The sequence below is a fragment of the Triticum aestivum genome, chromosome 3A, assembly GCF_018294505.1.
Source record: "Triticum aestivum cultivar Chinese Spring chromosome 3A, IWGSC CS RefSeq v2.1, whole genome shotgun sequence".
NCBI lineage: Eukaryota > Viridiplantae > Streptophyta > Magnoliopsida > Poales > Poaceae > Triticum > Triticum aestivum.
In genome coordinates, this window is record NC_057800.1 from 430080332 (window position 1) to 430098461 (window position 18130).

The 18130-nt window shown below is 44.6% G+C and overlaps 5 protein-coding genes across 6 annotated transcripts; 2 read left to right on the forward strand and 3 right to left on the reverse strand.

Annotated features, from left to right (window-relative positions):
• Positions 1-519: 519 nt before the first annotated feature.
• On the reverse strand, positions 520-5333 carry LOC123061506 (polypyrimidine tract-binding protein homolog 1). The gene is made up of 10 exons (XM_044484628.1): positions 4884-5333; positions 4288-4497; positions 2687-2749; positions 2454-2527; positions 2283-2378; positions 2023-2080; positions 1856-1951; positions 1700-1781; positions 1505-1617; positions 520-1345 (listed from the first exon to the last, which is right to left on the reverse strand). The coding sequence occupies exons 1-10, from the start codon at positions 5064-5066 to the stop codon at positions 743-745; spliced, it is 1578 nt and encodes a 525-aa protein (XP_044340563.1). The 5' UTR covers positions 5067-5333; the 3' UTR covers positions 520-742.
• Positions 5334-5414: 81 nt separating this feature from the next.
• On the forward strand, positions 5415-14087 carry LOC123061507 (chitinase domain-containing protein 1). The gene is made up of 8 exons (XM_044484629.1): positions 5415-5858; positions 5964-6037; positions 8651-8731; positions 8812-8893; positions 9066-9163; positions 9248-9335; positions 13095-13449; positions 13735-14087. Exons 1-8 carry the CDS (start codon positions 5430-5432, stop codon positions 13983-13985), a joined length of 1458 nt encoding a protein of 485 aa, XP_044340564.1. The 5' UTR covers positions 5415-5429; the 3' UTR covers positions 13986-14087.
• Positions 9789-13097, reverse strand: LOC123061509 (putative B3 domain-containing protein Os03g0621600). Its single transcript, XM_044484632.1, has 2 exons — positions 11403-13097; positions 9789-10436 (listed from the first exon to the last, which is right to left on the reverse strand). The coding sequence occupies exons 1-2, from the start codon at positions 11406-11408 to the stop codon at positions 9891-9893; spliced, it is 552 nt and encodes a 183-aa protein (XP_044340567.1). The 5' UTR covers positions 11409-13097; the 3' UTR covers positions 9789-9890.
• Positions 10729-11202, forward strand: LOC123061510 (uncharacterized). Its single transcript, XM_044484633.1, has one exon. The coding sequence runs from the start codon at positions 10729-10731 to the stop codon at positions 11200-11202; it is 474 nt and encodes a 157-aa protein (XP_044340568.1).
• A 385-nt stretch (positions 14088-14472) lies between the features above and the next one.
• LOC123061511 (MYB-like transcription factor TCL2) lies at positions 14473-16044 on the reverse strand. Of its 2 annotated transcripts, none has more exons than XM_044484634.1 (3): positions 15739-16044; positions 14930-15017; positions 14473-14756 (listed from the first exon to the last, which is right to left on the reverse strand). In XM_044484634.1, exons 1-3 carry the CDS (start codon positions 15794-15796, stop codon positions 14672-14674), a joined length of 231 nt encoding a protein of 76 aa, XP_044340569.1. In that variant the 5' UTR covers positions 15797-16044; the 3' UTR covers positions 14473-14671. The 2 variants fall into 2 exon arrangements, with proteins under 2 accessions (XP_044340569.1, XP_044340570.1); XM_044484635.1 differs by having other exon boundaries at positions 14930-15014; positions 15739-16009.
• Between the last annotated feature and the right edge of the window lie 2086 nt (positions 16045-18130).

The window sequence follows — 18130 nt, forward strand, 5'->3', positions numbered from 1 at the left end:
CGTGGAAACAGCGGTGAGGGACGGGGCGGCACCGGATCTGATGCGGGCGGCGTGCGGCGGCGGGGTGTGGAGGCGGCGGGGCGGCGGCAGACGAGCAGGAGGTCGCGGGCGGGAACGGAAATGAAGTGACGGTTGGGTGTTCACGGGCGGCGGCTGGTTTTGGACCAGATGCTTCTCGTGATGTATATTTGCATCGCGAGGTGTTGCATTTTACATCATGAAGAGACCGCGGTCCATTTCTTTTTGCATATGGACGTCTATTGGAGCAGTGTTTTTTGTCCCAGATGGTCCAAAGGTTAATTATTTTTACATTTGGACCATCTATTGGAGATGCTCTTAAAGTGTTTGATTGATAGAGTTACTCTAAACTCCTGAACTCTTGATCGCCACGCTGCTGTGACCTTTTAACCATGAATAAATCTGTTTCATTCCCTGGCACCGCCCAAAGGCTCCTCCCTCGCCAGGTTAGGTTAAAGGCCACAGAAACGAATAGTTTGCAGCCAACACCATTTTCTCCAATAATAAGAATGAAATGATACAATCCATAGCCAAAGCATTTCACTACAGAATAATTATGTATGCCCACTTGTTTCTGCCACATGTGCACCAAAATTCCTGAGCACACGACTACGAAGTCAGAAGCCCCATTAAAATGGTCACCGGCAAGTACTCGCACTCTTTTCGCAAAAAAAAAAAAGTACTCGCACTCGCACATGCGGTTTCTTACATACACATAAACTAGCTAACGGTTATACGGATGAAGCGGCCTACCAAATGGAGGATACTGACCTCCCTGCCCGGGGAAGCCCATCATCTGCGGCCCGGCGCCAGGAGGAAACTGCTGATTGCCATATACTGGAAACTGCGGCATTGATTGCATATGACCTTGTGGAAACGGCGGGCCTCTATAACCTGGACCTTGCATCATTTGAGGACCCGGAGGTAGCTGCTGCCTTCCATGGCCAGGGAACGACATCGCTTGATGGTTGGGCATCTGTTGATTTCCTTGGCCTGAATGCTGTGACATTTGAGCTTGATTTGGGCCTTGCGGGAACCCTGGGGCTCCATAGCCTTGTAGGACTCCCTGGCTGGCGTATTGTTGAGGTCCACCTGAAGCAGTTTGTGGGTGTGGCTGACTGGAAGGAAGGGATGGTGCTCCTGGTGTTGCCAGAATAGATGTAGTCCCTGGTGCTGCTACTACATCAGCTGCTGTGGAAGGAGCACTGCTGTATGGTGGCGCAGTAGAGCCAGCAGCAAGCATTGGCTGAGGGCCAAGAATGGAAGGTTCATGGTTAGCTGGAGCACTGTTCCCCCCAGTGTAATCTCGACCTCGCTCATTGTTGATCTAAAACAAGATAAAAACATCACCAAGGATTTAACATCTGATATTACTAGTTCATATGGCACAAGTAGTTTTGCCTGGTGCATCGAAATCTTTATTCCCCAGCACAATGGTGCATTTTGTTATACCAAATTTGGACATAACGAGGGAGTGGTGCATTACCCTAACATTAAGATCAGTATGGCGTGAAAACGCGAGGTGAAGCTTGCAATATCCACCTTCATAGATGCTGTGTCCTTCTAATGCTTCTCTTGCTTTAACTGCAGTTTGAATATCTGCAACAAAGGCGTAAAAGTTTGAGAGACATGCTGCACACCAAAAACTTTTTGAGTTTTGTGTACTTGCAATTTGTTTTACCTGGATACTGGATTAGTGCATGGAAGCCAGAGTTCTTCTCAAAAATAGCAATCTTTTGTACAAACCCAAAAGCAGAGAAGACCTGCCAATTACAGGAACAAATGGTTGGTGCCATGTGTTTTACATATGATGATTTCACGGTATTTAATACATTACCTCGTGAAGAGCATCAATTGTAACAATATACTGCATATTCTCAACTGACGCAAGCAGAACATTGCTCTCTGGCTCCTCCTTCTTCCCATCCTGGGCCTAAACCAACCACTACGTTAGCATAAGAAAAATACCAAATCATATATAGGCACGGAGGTTAGAAGTATTACCACTCCAGATCCATCAATAGCAGAAGGTGCAAGGGGAAGGTATGGGTTTGTATAATCCCTAAAGAGGAAAAGAAACCAATAAGTGAGGAATGAGGATCTTTCAACGCCAAAATGAGAGCAAATAGTTAAACAGTAGCTTAGTGTCATAGGGTAATAGAATATCATGAGACAAACAATTATTTTGCCCATGTTTGTAGTGAGAAAAAATTGGTAGGTGAATGTGACGAACGTTCATGAAGCAGCAAGACAGCAATTCTTACCTACTCCTATGACTCTGAAACTTGACATTTAGAACAGAGTGTGCTGAATAATTGATTCTTAAAGTGCAGGACCCATCAAGTTCTGGAAGCAAGTAGCTGCAGCAGAAGCATAAATAGTTATCCATCAGTCTTGAAAAATAGTACAATAGAAATATAACCTGAGAACAATACCTAGGAATGCATCTGCCATCCAGAGCAGCTTTTGCAGATGACGCGGTCTCAGCATCAGAAAATTGTATCAACGCCTATAAGACAGGGATAAAAAACATAATTCCATATAAAACCTACCAGGACAAAGAAAAGGAAATCATGCTGCTTGTTCTTAAAAAGAGAAACCATCATGCAAGATTTGAAGGGATGATCAGATGAGAACTGTTACTAAATGAGTACAAGTAAACCCTCACCTGATAACCAGATGCCTTTTCAAAGGTAGCAATCTTGTGAACATATCCAAAAGCAGAAAATACCTGGGTAAACAAAGTTCGGTTGTCAATATGACAAGTACAATAATGTAGTAAAACCAATTGCATGCATTTAGATAAAATGGAAAGACAAGCAAGCTTAAGTCGGGAAATAAGCTACAAAGGCCAACTAATATCTGAATGCAGAGTGTCACAAAGACTCAATTATAAAGCATGAAGAAAAGCACAGAAGCATACAAGGTAAATTCCTCACTAACCATGACACTCACGGGGTAGAGTTTGAAGGCAAGTTTTGAGGTTTTACTAGCAGATCATTTTTTCAAAAGGAGTCTTCTAAACCGCTAAAAATACAAAAAGATTAAATAAACCTATTATGTTTCCCCTCGCACAATTATAACCATAGAAGTTCTACTTATATTATCACCGAGTCAATACTTGCCATTTGTTAGCGTTTATAACAGATGGCCAAGAGAAGGCAGCAAGCAGCAAATCTACAAAGCATTGATATTCCAGTGCCGCTAAAAAAGGAACTACAAGTTCAGCTGAACAAGGTCCCAACACTGAAAAACAACTTTTAGGCATGTCTTCACATCAGCAAGTGATGAACTGTTAAAACAATTGCAACTCTATATAAAATTTAAAGCTCAATTGAACAGAATTGCGTACAGGTATGTCAGTCACTTGAGACTAGAGGGCATAAAGAATGACAGAAGCAGTCGCTAAAGCCAAACAAGCACAAAGTGTTCAACAAAGGATACACTGCATGTTGAGGCTTTACCAGTTAGCTCACGTACTTTCTAAAACTTTACTGATCTATAGTTATGTATAAGTATAGGCTAACTGTTCAAGGTCTCCATCATGATAACTGTTATAGGATTGTTCCATGACATCATTTCTGTGTGATGCTATTTGCCAAAATTCTTTGAGGGCGTGAATAATGTATGCATGTTTAGTAGTTTTTGGCAAAAAGATACGAATTGTTGCCTCTAGCCTATTTGTATTGAATTGTGATATAACAGGGAACCACAATTCTGGCATCTTCATCTTGTGTTTTCTTTACAGTAACGGCTTCATCTTGTCCTGGTGGCTTTCTGGAGATAGTTGTAAACAATACTATCCTCGCATCTTTATTTGTTCTTGTACACATAGTGTCAAGTACCTCGGAAACATCAAATTCAAAAAGTATTTCATGCAATCCTCATTGAGACAACATGTAAACCAACTTTTTGTCACTAACTATTACGTAGTCAACAAACATGAAGGGGGGAGGAATGGAGAGGGAGGGAGGAGGATGGGAGGGAGAGAGGGAGGGAGTGGATGTTAACATCCTAGCGGAGGATATAGTTTGAGGGAAGGGAAGGGGGTAGGGCAGCGATGAGTAAGGGAGAGGAAACGAACACACACAGTTGTTCCTGATGCGGTTGCCAGTCATGATACTCCGTGACAACGGCCTGCTAATCCATTTGGACCATGTAAAAAATGGGCTACAAGTTACTAAGGCAGTCCTGGCAAATCAAATTAATCCTGCAGACATCAGACTAAGTAAACAACAGAAATCATACTAGGACTCTTAACTTCCTTACCAAGTGTAGAACATCTATGCTCACAGCATCTGGCAGAACACCCTCCATTGTCACTAGCAAAACATTGCCTGCAGCATCCCCGGTATTCTTGCTGTTGACAATCTCCTGTCTATTGGAGTACTGAAGGTACACATTCTTGCCTCTTACCTGCGCTGGCTCCGCTGATGATGCATAGTATGATATCATAGCAATTGCCTGATTTTGGTCAGCCTGCAAAGAGAGAATGTAAAACTTAACTAGTGTTTGGTATCTGCTATGGAGCATACCAAACTACAGTCTAGACTTGTAAAAAAAATTCCTCACATAATCAGTTAAAATTCCTTAAGACAAACTCCAGACACAATTTCCACCAAGATTGCGCTCGTTTAATTGTAAATAACATGACACCAACTCTAAAGGCCTTAACAGTTTATGAATGGCACAACTCACTGACTAAACACACGAACAGGACGGCCCCTTGCATCCCCACACTTGATACGGGAGGGAGGGGGCGGGTGGGTGGGTGGCTGAGGAACTAAACTGACTCTCAACCCAAATACGCACATAGGACGAAACTATAACGAAGATGCAATCAAGGATCTGGAAGTAATACTCACGAATTCGATGAACGCCTGGTTCCTGTTGGCGCCGACGTTGCACTTGGTGTTGACGACCTTGCCGAAGAGGCTCCCCAGCTCGGTCAGCTCCTCGTCGGTGCACTCCCACGGCAGGTTCCTCACGTGTATCACCTTCGATGGAGGCTGGGTGTACCGGAACTGCGGGTTCCCACCGGAAGCCATCCCCACTCCCCCAAAAGCTCCTCCTACCTCCCGATCTTAACTCGGCAGGTGATCGGCGATAAACAGATCCCCTTAGGAGGAAACTGTCAGTGGATACACTCCCAACCAAGGTGCATCAAAGTAGGAGCCTGAACTTAACGGCGGCGAGCTGCGAGCGGCGAGCGGCGGTTCTCTTCGACGATGTGGAGAGGCGACAGGCCGGACCGGAGGAAGACGGGTTGGATGGATTGTCAAATCGAAAGGCTTCGGAGTTCGGAGCCTCCTGCCTAGGGTTTCGTGTGGGCTCCTGCGGGAAGAGAGAGTACGGAGGCAGCTGGGCCTCGGGCCGCCAGGCAATCTTTCGGTGGATTGTGGGCTTGGGCCATGGGGTTGCAAATAGGCAATTATCCGACGGCGCACAACACGTCGCCAGAGAAACCCACCTCTAAACCACATCGTGATGGGACAGAGAAAAAAAAAGTCCACCTCGTCGCTGCATCGCTCTGTCGGTTCGTCGGGCCTGTCCCCGCCACCGCCGGAGAAATGCCACCCCGGAGGCGGGATCGCCGGAGTCATCGCGACCCCTCGCCGTCTCCCTCCCGCCCAAGCGGGCCACGAGCTTCCCCCTCGAGCCCCCGCCTCCGCCTCGCCTTCATCGTCCCTCCCCTGCTTCTCCTGGTCCTCACAGTGCTTCACTTCACCGGCCTCCTTTCCCGATCCCCTCCTTACCCCCAAACGCCGGGGAAGACCCCACTCTCCGTCTATGATCGCGGCCTAGTCAAGCGCCAAGTCTCCGCCGGCGAGATCCTTGCCGTAAGGGCCTCCTCGAGGTCGGTCCAGTCGTTCCAGCTGAGAGTTCATTGCCACTGACGCCATGTTTTTTCTTTCTTCTGTCGGGCCGCTCGGTACCGTCTGCAGGAGCACGCTAGGGTTTCGGAGAACCAGTCGCGCCACCATTTCCCAAACCCCGTCCTGGCCTACGTGACCCCCTGGTGCGTCGTTTCTGCTAAATCAGCTGCTATACCAAGTTACATAGAGTTTATAGCATTTGGATCAATTTAGACGATTTTGTCCACATTGTGTAACAAAATATACTACATCTTTGAGAGCAATATATTCATAAACTACTGTGTGATTGGTTGGCAGAAAAAACAATGAAGATAACCATTGCATATCGGGTCTGCAATTATTTCAAGTTCTTAAATCTCATAGGAACATCATTGTGGCTGTAGTGATTTCACTCCTATCGCCAAGCAAATTGAGTCAGACAAGTCGACTAGAATGCATGTGTTTTGAAGGAGAGGAGTGTAGCTGATCTCTCCCCTCTGATTCCCATTACCAGAGACCAACCAAGTTCCTTACAGCCAAACGAAAACAGAAGAAAGAAAGAAAAGCTCTAAAAAGGCAAGATGCCAAATGTTGCTTCAAGCCATAGTACAGAGCCACATGCGGCTCAATGTGGGACCATGTTCAGGGCAAAAGCAAAAAGAAGTGTAGCTGATCTTCTCTTGTTGGAATGCACAGCAACAAGGATCTTAAGCAGCATGAGTTTTTTCTAGAATGGAGGCATATGCCTGGCCTTAAACCGAGGCCCTTACAGTTAACAACAAGGTAGCAGAAAATAAAGGGAGTTCGATACAGGGTCATAAATTCACAAATGACCAGACACAGTGATGCAACGCTAGTGAACAGAAAGGAAATGCCATGCTGGCAAATGAACGATACTAAGAGGTGTCGTGCCGGACGAGCCTCGCTACAAGTACTGCCTAAGCACGGATGGCTCCTCTAGCCAGTAGTGTCCCGTCTTGAGGCAGCACGTAGCACTTGACTTCTTGCAAGGAGGCTGCTGATGAGCCGATCATGCTGCCATCGGTCCTCTTGTCTCCCGAACGGTCTTCAACTCTCCATAGCTGTAAAAGGACAATGAGTCAGCTGGATGCTTAAAGGTTAGACCTTCCATTAGTGCCTTATTACGAGTATTCCGAAGGGACCAAGCAATTGCTACAAAGCCCAACCACGCCATTTTCCTATCCTTCCCATGTGTTCCCTGGATCAATTGACGAAGATTGGCAAAGCCCGCTGGGCTCCTAGAACACCCCGTGGCATCCCGCATAACACTCCAAATGAATTTGGCCACAATACACCGAAAGAGAATGTGGTCACAATTCTCGTCTTATCTGCACCACACGCACGTCCCATCCCCTGGCCCGTGTCTTTTGAGAACCTGGTCGCTGCTCGGAATTCTGTTCCTAGCCACTTGTTGTCAAAACATGCTTCATTTCGTATTTCCGAATGGTCCAGAATACTGCAGCAATACAACAATAATCAGCATCTTTTCCTGCTTACTGGCTAGTTGGTGTCTTAAAAAAGCAATTAAAATGGGAAGGCCATGGCCCAACTTCGTCCTCATGAAGATCCACCCTTGGTTGATAGAGTGAAATTTATTGACTACAAATTTACAATGGTATAACCTTTTTTCGGGAGAAAACGCAAAAGCTTGCTTCTTGATGAATTGATAGAAAGAGAGAATTGTTCGTTACAACTTACAAGTACAGTGACGGGGCAACACCTCAAAGAACAAAAACGCAACACGGCTAAGAAGACACTGCTGGGAGAAGTGTGGCCAGGCACGCCACCCCCGCCTTCGCCCACGATCGAGCCTCGGACTTGATCGTGTCGAGCAAAGTGGTGATGCTAGGCTGCGTTGCATAATCACCGAGGACGTGCCCTTGCGCAGGTCCGCTGCCAGCAGTAAACGAAGTCCTCGCAGGCATCGCGTCAGTGGGGGTTTGATCTGATACGGATAGGACCTTGTGGCACAAGGTCCGTGAGAAGGGAAAAACTGTGAGTATGTGAGTCATGGACTCCACAGCCTGGTCACAGAACAGCTAACGCGGGTGGTGCTGCAAGCCCCAGCTCACAAGGCTTTTGGCAGTCCAACAGCGGGCTTGGCAAGCAAGCCAAACGAAGAACTTCACTCGCAGGGGTGCCCATGAGTGCCAGTTCAACCTCCAAGAACCTTACACAGCGCCCCCCCGGGGAAGAGGGTGTTATACCCTGACATAATGGTATAACCATGGCTTTAGATATTCGTCAGGGAGTTCAAACTGGTACATGTGAGCAGTAGGAATTTCGATCCAATAGAGTTAGCATGTGTCGATGTATACTTTCTGCTACCATATCTGTTCACTATTAACTTGTCCAAGGCCCACACCATGCTAGGAGTTGCAGTACAAAAACCATCAGTTTTTTTTTTTTTGAACCAAAGCGAATGTTCTTTGTTTAAAGAAACAGCAAACTTGCTTCAGATCAGAAGAAACCTAATTAGCATATAGTTAATTCTTAGTGTGAAAAGGGAGGTAATTGAGGGTTAATATCAGATCTTAAAACGCGAATTGAGCCGAGGCTAGGTTTCTTATCTAATGTGTGGAATGTAAGGTGTTGAAACTTATTGTTTTATCAGGACTATAGACCTAGATCTATACATACATAAAAGAAACAACTAGGATGTATAATTGGCAATTAGCAATACTTCTTTATTGTTGTAAGTCTTAATCTGTCAAAAAAAATCCACATCACTTGTTGTGCACTGAACTTCCCTGCAGGAATTCTAAAGGCTATGATATGGCAAAGTTGTTCAGCACGAAGCTTACTCATGTATCACCAGTGTGGTATGACTTGAAGAGGTATGTGGTTTCCCTCCCTGGATGCATTTTCCAAGTATCTTGTTTCAACAAGTTGTTTGTCTAACGTGTTCTCTGTCCAGTGATGGGAATAAGCTATCTTTGGAAGGACAGCACAATTATGATGCTGGATGGGTCTCCGAACTTCAAAATAACGGTTCTTTGGTAAATTATCTGTCTGTCTTGCTAAATAGGGAATTCCATACATATTATGTTGGCCAAGCATCTGTTCTCTCCAAGATGTTCATAAGTGCATATACGTATAAAGATAAACTAACAGAATTTTATGTTGTCTACCTAGTATAATTTGTTTTTGGTTCTTATGCTTGTTCTTTAGGTAGTGCCAAGAGTTGTCTTAGAGGCATTCCCTGGTGTTGTACTTCTGAAAAAGAAGTCAAGGGACAAAACCATTGAACTAATAGTGAGCGAATGCAGGTAAAAGAAAACCTTTATTTATTGCATTTCCAGATGCAGGTATTCTTATGGTTGCCAGTTTGACATCTGACTGTCGGTTAATAGGGATAAGGGGTATGATGGTGTTGTGCTGGAATCCTGGTCAAGATGGGCTGCTTATGGTGTGCTAGATGATCCAGAGCTGCGCCAACTGGTAATTCGTTACCAGCATACCTTAATAATCTCTACTATGGTTCTAACAAAGAATTTTGCATCACCAATTCACCATCTGGGTTAGTATGCAATCCATGCATTCGGGGAGTCTTGTGGGGCGTGTTTGGTTGCTGTAGTCTACAGTAGCTGCATTGCATAGCCTTCTCAACTCAGCCTGGCTATGCAAATGCAGCCTCAAATGCACCATCTGCAAGTTGTTTGGTTGCCTGCATGCCCTCTTGCCTGCATGGGCTGAACCACACTACCTGGTGTTTGGTTGCCTGCATGTTAGTGGACAAACCCAAGGCATGGTGTTTGGTTGTATGCAACGTCTGGTGTGTGGTAACCTCTTTGGCTAGTTGGTGAGGTTACCAGCACACTTCGGCACAACCATGTACCACACATCATAAGCAGAGCATAGCATAAACAGAAAATCAACTACTTAACAGCATAGTTCAGATAACATAGTACCATAAATCATAATGATAGTTCAAACAGTTCAACACATAAACCATAAAGCAGACTCGATAGTACTAAGGAAGGAGGTGCCCGGGCCCTAGTCCCTGGCGGCGAAGGCTTCGTCGTGCTTCCCGCACTTGTTGACCACCTCAATGCCATCGTCGTCGAAGATGATGACCTTGAGGGTGTCGGCAGTCAGGAGCTTGAACGTCACCATATAGCCGATCTTGATCTGATGAACTGCGGCGTAGGTGGCCCAACCCTGATCCAAGGTCACCCTGTCGTTCATCAGCTTCACCGTCACCCTCCAGGAGCAGCCGGTGTTGTTCCTCAGCTTGAACTCCGTCGGCACCGCGACGAAGTGCTTGGTGAAGCCCAGGGGCATGGGGATGCACTCAAGCTCCGGTGCAACGATGACCTTGCAGAAGTGAGTTGGGCCATCCTCCTCATGGTAGTGGTCGTAGTTGCGGCGCTTGCTGCTGGGGGGCTCCTCCATGCGCTCGTCGTCGCCAACCGTTGGCGTCTTCGGTTCTTCCTCAGCGGTGGGCGGCAGCACCACCTCGGGCATTGGATGAACCGGCTGCTTGTCCTTGTTGTCAACGGCCGGGAGCACCTTCGTGCCCATCTCATTGCTCTCCTCGATCTGCAGACAATTCATGGAGTCAGCCACAACACAGAGTTCAAGGCTTATTGAAGAGCATGTGGTTAAAACGACATGACTGTCACTCTTCCTCCTCTCCATCGCGCCTATATTTACTCACCCTGACCACCACTACTTACCCACCCCCTCTCTTCTCTCACTATCAACCTTCCTCCTCTCCATCGCCATGAGCTCCAGCTCCAGCTCCAACGCTAACCCCTTCCCTTGGGGTATTGGCTAGAGGGCCTTCTTCCTCGGATGGTCGGCTGGTGACCGTACCAAGTTCGAGAGCACCATGGAGGTGTGCTCGAACTTCGGCTCCATGCCTGACATGCAGAAGGAATCCGATGCAGTGCTCATGAGGGCCACTGCACAAGAGTTGAAGACGCTGATTCCTAACCCGGCGAAGGGCGCGATGGCAGTCGACATCATTCGCTGGGCCATGAGTCAGGTCGTCTCCAACGACGCTAGACAGAGGAAGAGGTGGTCCAAGTACAAGAACTACTGGGCTCCTAATGACCGCCGTGCCGCAGTGTACTGGGAGACGACAATCGTGCCGCCGGCGGTCATCGGTGGGGAGCCTAAGGAGGAGGAAGAACCGGTGCAGATGCCAGTGAGGGCGCCGGAGCCAGGCCGTCGTACCTGGCAGATTGACCTCGACTCTGCCGAGGACGATGACGACCCGCCGCCCCGCATGACGATGGACAAGAAGATGAAGGCCAGCCACTCGACCCGCCGCTCCGCATGCCTCAACGGCCGCCGCGGTTAGCCAGTGTCTGTTGTGTACCCCCAATCCCCCAATCCCCCTTCTACTCCATCCGCATCTACCTCTATTCCGATCTTGCATGAACTAGTATGAACTGCCATGCTTATCTACCTCTATTCCCCATTCCCTTCTCCGTCGTGGATCGAATCTACCACCGGATCGAACGCGGAAAAGTAGTGCATGACGAACAGAAAAGTGCTTACCGCCATTGCCGCGGGCCAGGTGATGATCCGCTCACCGGTGATGGAGTCTGGTGGTCTTCTTGCTCTCCTCCGATCCGCCGCCGCCAGTGAGAATTGGGAGAGTGGGGAGATGGAGCGGTGAGGCTAATAACTGCCGGCGCTTCGGGAAGCAACGCGGCTTCTCGAGCGTGGCCACGCGCGTGCAGCCACCGCCGCCCACGTGCACCGCTCGGGCCTGGCTCTGGAGAAACTGCCGATTCGAGCGTTCCCAGGGAGCCAGGCCCAGGAGTGCTTTAAACATCGTGCCATGCAGGCCCAACAGTGTATGCAGCCAACCAAACAGGTCGTTTTCTTCCCGCGCGGACCTGGTTGGGCCTCATGCAGGCAACCAAACACGCCCGTCATGTATGTGGTTTGCATTCTTTTATTATTGTTGAATTACTTTACGAAGTAAACTAGTTGAACAAACTAATCTTGAGCTACTTCTACGATCATATTACATAGGTCCTTGTTGATTTAACACTTGTATAAACTGAAGATAGAAAAACGCCTGGTTTTCTTTCTAGAAATTGTTTTTGAGCATTGTACAATTGAATCTCTTGTTTTTATCTCACAACCCGTCACTGTTTTTCATGTTATAGTTCCAATGTTAGATGCTAGAATGGCGTGCATTTAGTGAATGAGGGAGTACTAACTTTGTTGTGCGCCTTTTATTAGTTGCCTCACCAGCTTAACGTAGTTGTCGTAGGTCCTGCTCGAGTTTTTATCTCACAACCCGTCACTGTTTTTCATGTTATAGTTCCAATGTTAGATGCTAGAATGGCATGCATTTAGTGAATGAGGGAGTACTAACTTTGTTGTGCGCCTTTTATTAGTTGCCTCACCAGCTTAACGTAGTTGTCGTAGGTCCTGCTCGAGATCTCAGATCGAGCTACCTCACTATACACGTGCCCTTTCAAGCATCGTGAGACTCTCATCTAATTCTTTCCCCATAGAGCAAAGCTCTACGTACGTTACATCTGTTCTGCAAATTCGTGCAGCAGGAAGCATATTTCATATTTTTCTGTTTTATTTGAAAAAATTACATTGAGACATGCTACTAGAACTGAGAACTTGTTAAACTCACTTGAACTTATTCCACCATAATGCTAACAAGCAGCTGCACATTTGGCTGGTTTCTGTTGAAGATGAAGTGATTCCGCTGCTTCCAGATTGACCAAGCAATGAAGGCGTTATGGAAACTACTCCCTTTTGTAAAACTGTTGGTGCCGTGGCGATCATATAGGACCACCAATCCGTAAAGATCATGTTTGTCATGGGGATGCTGCCTGATGAGCTTATCCAAGTGAGGATTTTGTCAGACTTGGTAGCTAACCCAAGGAAGAACTTAACCTACATCGTCACCCTGGTTGTCCAGATTGCTGAGGCATAGCATAGCCAAACCGAACATTACTTTTTTGATTTATATTTTAGTTGAAAATAAGAAAGAATGATGATATGAATATACTTTTCCTGAGCAATCTCCTAGTACCGTTATCGTTTTACTCTAGAAAAAGTACCGTTACCATATCATAAACCTCGATCATTTTGTATATACTAGCTGTCAATGTTTGACTGCACGAATTCTAAAGCAATATCAGTTTGAGATCAGAGGGAGTTGCATTCTTGGGGTCATTTTTTTAATTCATTTAATATTTTTGCTGCATGCCACAGGCACTTCAGTTTGTTAAGCAGCTGGGCGAGGCTTTGCATTCTATCAGCTCAAAATCAAGTACCAGGAACCATTTGGAACTAATTTATGTTATCCCAGCTCCACGGATGGAAGGGCCCAACAATCAAGACTTTGGACCAGAAGATCTCCTGGAGTTGGCTGATTCAGTAGATGGTTTTTCTCTTATGACATATGACTTCTCTGGACCACAAAACCCTGGCCCCAGTGCACCTCTGAAGTGGATACAATATTCTTTGACAACACTTCTTCCAGCCAAGGGTTCTGCTTCTCAAGGCCATTCTCACATGATATTCCTTGGGATTAATTTCTATGGGAATGATTTTCTACTTTCTAAAGGTACTTATACCCATTTTCATACCCTTGCCATTGAAATGACAAAGAGTCTTTTTACATGGCCATGTGAAACAGAAGACGTCACCTTTGTTGTGTTGGTACCATGTTTGCTTGAAATGTCACTGATTGACCCATATTATGACATTACACTCAAAATTCAGTAGGAACATTGTTTACCATTGGTAGCAGATGATTTTTTTCAGCCGCACGGTGTATTATGTTTCTTGCTTATAGCTTATGCTTGGCATGAATTTGGGATTATTGTGTCTTATTAATCTACATACACAGGTGGTGGTGGTAGTTCTATTACTGGAAGAGATTTCATTCATTTACTTGAGAAGTACAAGCCATCTTTGCAATGGGATGACAAAAGTTCAGAGCATTTTTTTATATATTCGGATAAAGGTGTGAGGCATGCTGTATTTTATCCAACGCTGTTGTCTCTTTCTGTACGTTTGGATGAAGCGCAAGATTGGGGGGCAGGGCTTTCAATCTGGGAAATTGGACAAGGTTTGGACTACTTTTTTGATGTTCTCTAGGAATATCTATTTATGAATGTTATTTTCTGAACAATGCCAGTTAAACTTAAACAACTTCTGATGTGAAGTATTAAAAAGAAAATCGCGTGTCTCTTTATTGCATGCATTGTGAGCGCTATTCTTTTAGCATTTGAATTATTATTATCTGATAGCGGATAACTTCTTACATGGAAACTTTGTGATATGTCAAGCTTCCTAAATAGTGCAGTTACAGATATACAGTAACAACAGTCAACTATGTTCTAGTTTTGCACAGAGATATACATCTTCCTACCACATGATGGACATCTCCTATTGTTTCTTGCATGTCGTAATTTCTCTGTGATGCATTGTTATGTGATTTACATTTGGAATTAGTTCCCCAACCAAATATATGGTTATGTAATCATGCTGTGTCTACTTTTTTGGTCAATCTGCGACTTTATTGTCAGTGTGGCCATTTAACATGTGATGTAATTAGTGCAAAATGTTAGAATAATCCTGGAACAAAGCGAATTCATATTTTTGTTTATTTAGCACATGTTCCTCCTTTTTCTTGAGGTTTTCTTATGTACATCCATGCTTGGTACAGAACAAGTTGCTTTTAGCATGGCTGAGAAGATAGGACGAGTAAGATCAACACAGGTTTTTGATGGACATGATCCTATATGTCAATCTATTTTACTGCATGCATCCTGTTTTCATTTTCATTGGTCCTGGTGCCTTTTTGCCCAGAACATCTCTACTTCTTCTGCTGTTCTTCCGGGGATTCTTCCAGCTATAAGTTCCCACCTGCACAAGCCCATCGTACGAGAAGCACAATTAGGGAATCACAGATAATGCTACTTGCTTGGAACTGATAGATTTATGGATTTCATGAGCCTGTCAAATGATTTTCTTCATTCACTCAAAACACAGTTCACATGTATGTGTAGGTATATATCAGTATAAGGGTAGTAGGAAACCTGTTCCCGACAAGCCTGTGCATTCTGAAAACAAGATCTTCCTCTGCTTCTGTGAAATCAACAAAATGCTTTGCGGTGCTATTAACTTCTGCCAATATTACATAAATATTAGAAACTTCAAAATGTAGTCATAAAATTAAGAAACAAACTCTAGTAATCAACCATATATGAATATTTAACAAATGAAATTTGTGTGTTCACCACTGGAATCCAAAATGTTCCTTGGAGGAGTTTACTCATATGCTGGAAGAGACCAAAGATGTACTCTGGCCTCCACTGGCTTCAAGGTTAACTCTCTTGTCTAGTAAAGAATATCCTGTTTATTACCTATACAGTTTCTTTATAATTTCTGTAGTTACATGTGCATTGCTTCCTTGATGAACTACTCTGAAACTGGTACAGCCTTCCCTCACTTTGCTTTTTTCCTTCGAATATGTATGTTAAAGTTCACTAAAAATCATATTAAGAAAACATAGACTGTTTCTTCATCCTTCGTTAGCTCTCCTTTTTTAAAATCAAAATGACAGTAATTAAAAGGTACTGCCTCCTGTTCCTATATCCATCTGGTGAGGCACGAAAGTTCAGTAATGTCTGATGGAATCAGGCTAACTTGCTCACATTAGATAGAGCAGTAGTGTGTCTATCTAACAGTGGCTAAGATGGCCCAACTCCATCAAAGAGAACTTCGATTTTGTGCCTCCTATGTGTACTGATCTAGTGAAACAGAGGGAGAGAATTTTTTGGAGAAGAGAGAGTGAAGAAAGATCGAAAGGAACAAGCAAGCAAAGCAAAACAGGATGGTGGCGAACCTTTTCTTTCACGGCCACCCATGATCTTGGAGTTCTTGCCCAAGCTTTCGCTGCTCATATGCTTCCTGAAATGGTGAGGTTAGCTTGTGAGTGTAGGCGGCGGTCGTTGGTGGTGGTGGGGGTACACTATGAGGCGCTACACCTTATTTCTCCCAGGTTCTGCCCATTACAACACATGAGAAAACCTCTGGTTTTAAAGACACGGAGTTGGTACTCTACTCCACTATTGACTAGGTCAGTGGCTGTTGGCTTTTGGCCTTCCCAAAGCATCTGCCAGAGAAGGCCCTACGATATTTGCTAAAAAAAGGCCCTGGCATGATTTTACAAGAGTGCGTGGTTGATTGAAGCTGAGAAATCAATTTGCTGAATTGAGCTTCTTCGCTTTCTTCATTTAAAAGCTCAAACTCAATATACAGTAGATATACTGCATCCTTTATGACCACTATGCATGCGCCCACCTTATTGGAAGTCGTTCTTCCACCCAATCAAGCAATCTCCTGATTGGTTATCTCATTTCCATCAATCACTATTTTGTCGATACGCGACAATGTCATGTTTTTTACTCCATCTGTCCCAAAATAAGTGTTTTAACCCTAGTACAACTTTGCACGTACTAAAATTAGTACAAAGTTGAGACACTTATTTTGAGACGGAGGGAGTAATAGACTGGCAGTTGTGATGCATCATCGTACTGTTAGCATTGTTGATTAAAAAGTGTTGTGGTGGCATGGTAGGAATAAAGGTTGATATATTGCTTAGCTCCTTGGGTTACCATGTTCCACAGTTCATTTTTCTGGAGGACTTGTCCATTGTTTCTTTAACTGCATTCAATGTGAAAGAGGTCTATCGTGGAAGCACCACTATTGAGTATAGTATAATGGTTGACTGAAAGTACTTTATTTATGAAGGCCTCATCATCACACTTGTGCACAGGGCTTTCAGCTGGCAACTCACCTTGTCACGGCACTTGTATTTACTCTTGATTTTGTCCAGGTGGATGAATAAATTGTTTCACGAGGAGCGGTTTTGTTAGTTCTTTCTTACCTGGTTATTGCTCCCACTGTGGTGTAAAAGACGTCTTATATTAATTTACAAAAGGAGTATTACTTGTCCTTGCCATTATCCTGGTAAACATGAAACGAAAATTCCGCGATGCAGAAAATTAACATATTTTCTTTTGCTGTGCTAATCCAACTTGAAGCACATGTTCACGGAGCAATAGATGTGTTGACCTTTCTTGCTGGGGCTGGGGCTGGGAACCGAATTATTGTCCGGGTGATGTGTGACCTAGTATCGAATCCGTCGAAATCGACGCAGTTTTGTGGTGGCCAGCGAGCGCAGTCGACTATCCATTCATCCCAATCCCTCTCCCTCTCCCACGCACGGCACGGCTAGAACGGGAGAGTCCGGTGGTTGGTGGACGGTCGGTCCGTCTTGTACGCTGCTCAACTGTAGCTGTCCAGGGCGGCCCGGCCCGCGTGGCAACCACGTGATTCGGTCGGGACTTCACGTGATCCGGCGGGGACCTGAGGCTGAAGGTCCACGTTTCTGTAGCCAGATGTTTCTCGAGATAAAAAGCTGGTCTGTCACTGTTACTTTTCTGTAGTATTGTACGGCCGCCGCAAGAGAAATCCGATTTCAGAGGCCTCCTTTGGTTTGGAGAGGAACTTCATATGAATTCTATAGGATGGGATTCCTGTAGGAAAATTTTCTTTAGGGCCTTTTGATTCGTAGAAATGAATTCATGTTCTTCACATTTTAAAGGAAAATAAGGCCTCCTTTTGATTTATTTATGGGATATGAATATTATAGGGACAGAAGAATGATAGGAATGTATATATTAGTTCGTAGAAAAAAGAGATGTCATTTGATGCATATGATAGAAAATTTTCATTGAGTCCAATCTAATGTTTTTTTTCTTTAGAATGTGAAAGATTGGTTCCTATCTACATAGGGATGAGAATCGATTCTTATAAACCAAAAGGCTTCAAAGGAATTTTTCTGGTGTACATATTTTTTACCATTTAGAATTTCTATAAAATTCCTGTAAAACCAAAGGAGGCCTAAACCTTAGCCTAGACTCAGTTTAAAAAAATCCTATTATGTGAATCAAATAACATCTCTTTCCGTATTCATCTTCATAGGAATTTTTTATACATGTCATCTCATTTCGGCCTCGTTTGATTCATAGGGTAAGAATGGCATTGGAAGTGAAATGACATGTATCTTAATTACTATAGAAAAAAAATATGTTATTTGATGCATAGGATAAGAACGCATCCATTGAGTCTAGGCTAATGTATTTTTTCGTTGAAATGTGAGGATTAATCTCTATCCTACACAAAAATAGAAATCCATTCCTACAAATCAAAGACTCCAAAGAAGATTTTCC

Excerpts from the sequence above, each read along its gene's own strand:
- LOC123061510 (XM_044484633.1), top strand. The coding sequence starts at position 10,729 with ATGGAGGTGTGCTCGAACTTCGGCTCCATGCCTGACATGCAGAAGGAA.
- LOC123061507 (XM_044484629.1), top strand. The coding sequence starts at position 5,430 with ATGGGGTTGCAAATAGGCAATTATCCGACGGCGCACAACACGTCGCCA. Across the intron at positions 6,038-8,650 it reads CTGGCCTACGTGACCCCCTG|GAATTCTAAAGGCTATGATA; the intron begins GTGCGTCGTTTC and ends ACTTCCCTGCAG. Across the intron at positions 8,732-8,811 it reads GTGTGGTATGACTTGAAGAG|TGATGGGAATAAGCTATCTT; the intron begins GTATGTGGTTTC and ends TTCTCTGTCCAG.
- LOC123061506 (XM_044484628.1), bottom strand. The coding sequence starts at position 5,066 with ATGGCTTCCGGTGGGAACCCGCAGTTCCGGTACACCCAGCCTCCATCG. Across the intron at positions 1,952-2,022 it reads CTATTGATGGATCTGGAGTG|GCCCAGGATGGGAAGAAGGA; the intron begins GTAATACTTCTA and ends TGGTTGGTTTAG. Across the intron at positions 1,782-1,855 it reads CAATTGATGCTCTTCACGAG|GTCTTCTCTGCTTTTGGGTT; the intron begins GTAATGTATTAA and ends TGTAATTGGCAG.
- LOC123061511 (XM_044484634.1), bottom strand. The coding sequence starts at position 15,796 with ATGAGCAGCGAAAGCTTGGGCAAGAACTCCAAGATCATGGGTGGCCGT. Across the intron at positions 15,018-15,738 it reads GGGTGGCCGTGAAAGAAAAG|AAGTTAATAGCACCGCAAAG; the intron begins GTTCGCCACCAT and ends TAATATTGGCAG. Across the intron at positions 14,757-14,929 it reads CACAGGCTTGTCGGGAACAG|GTGGGAACTTATAGCTGGAA; the intron begins GTTTCCTACTAC and ends GGGCTTGTGCAG.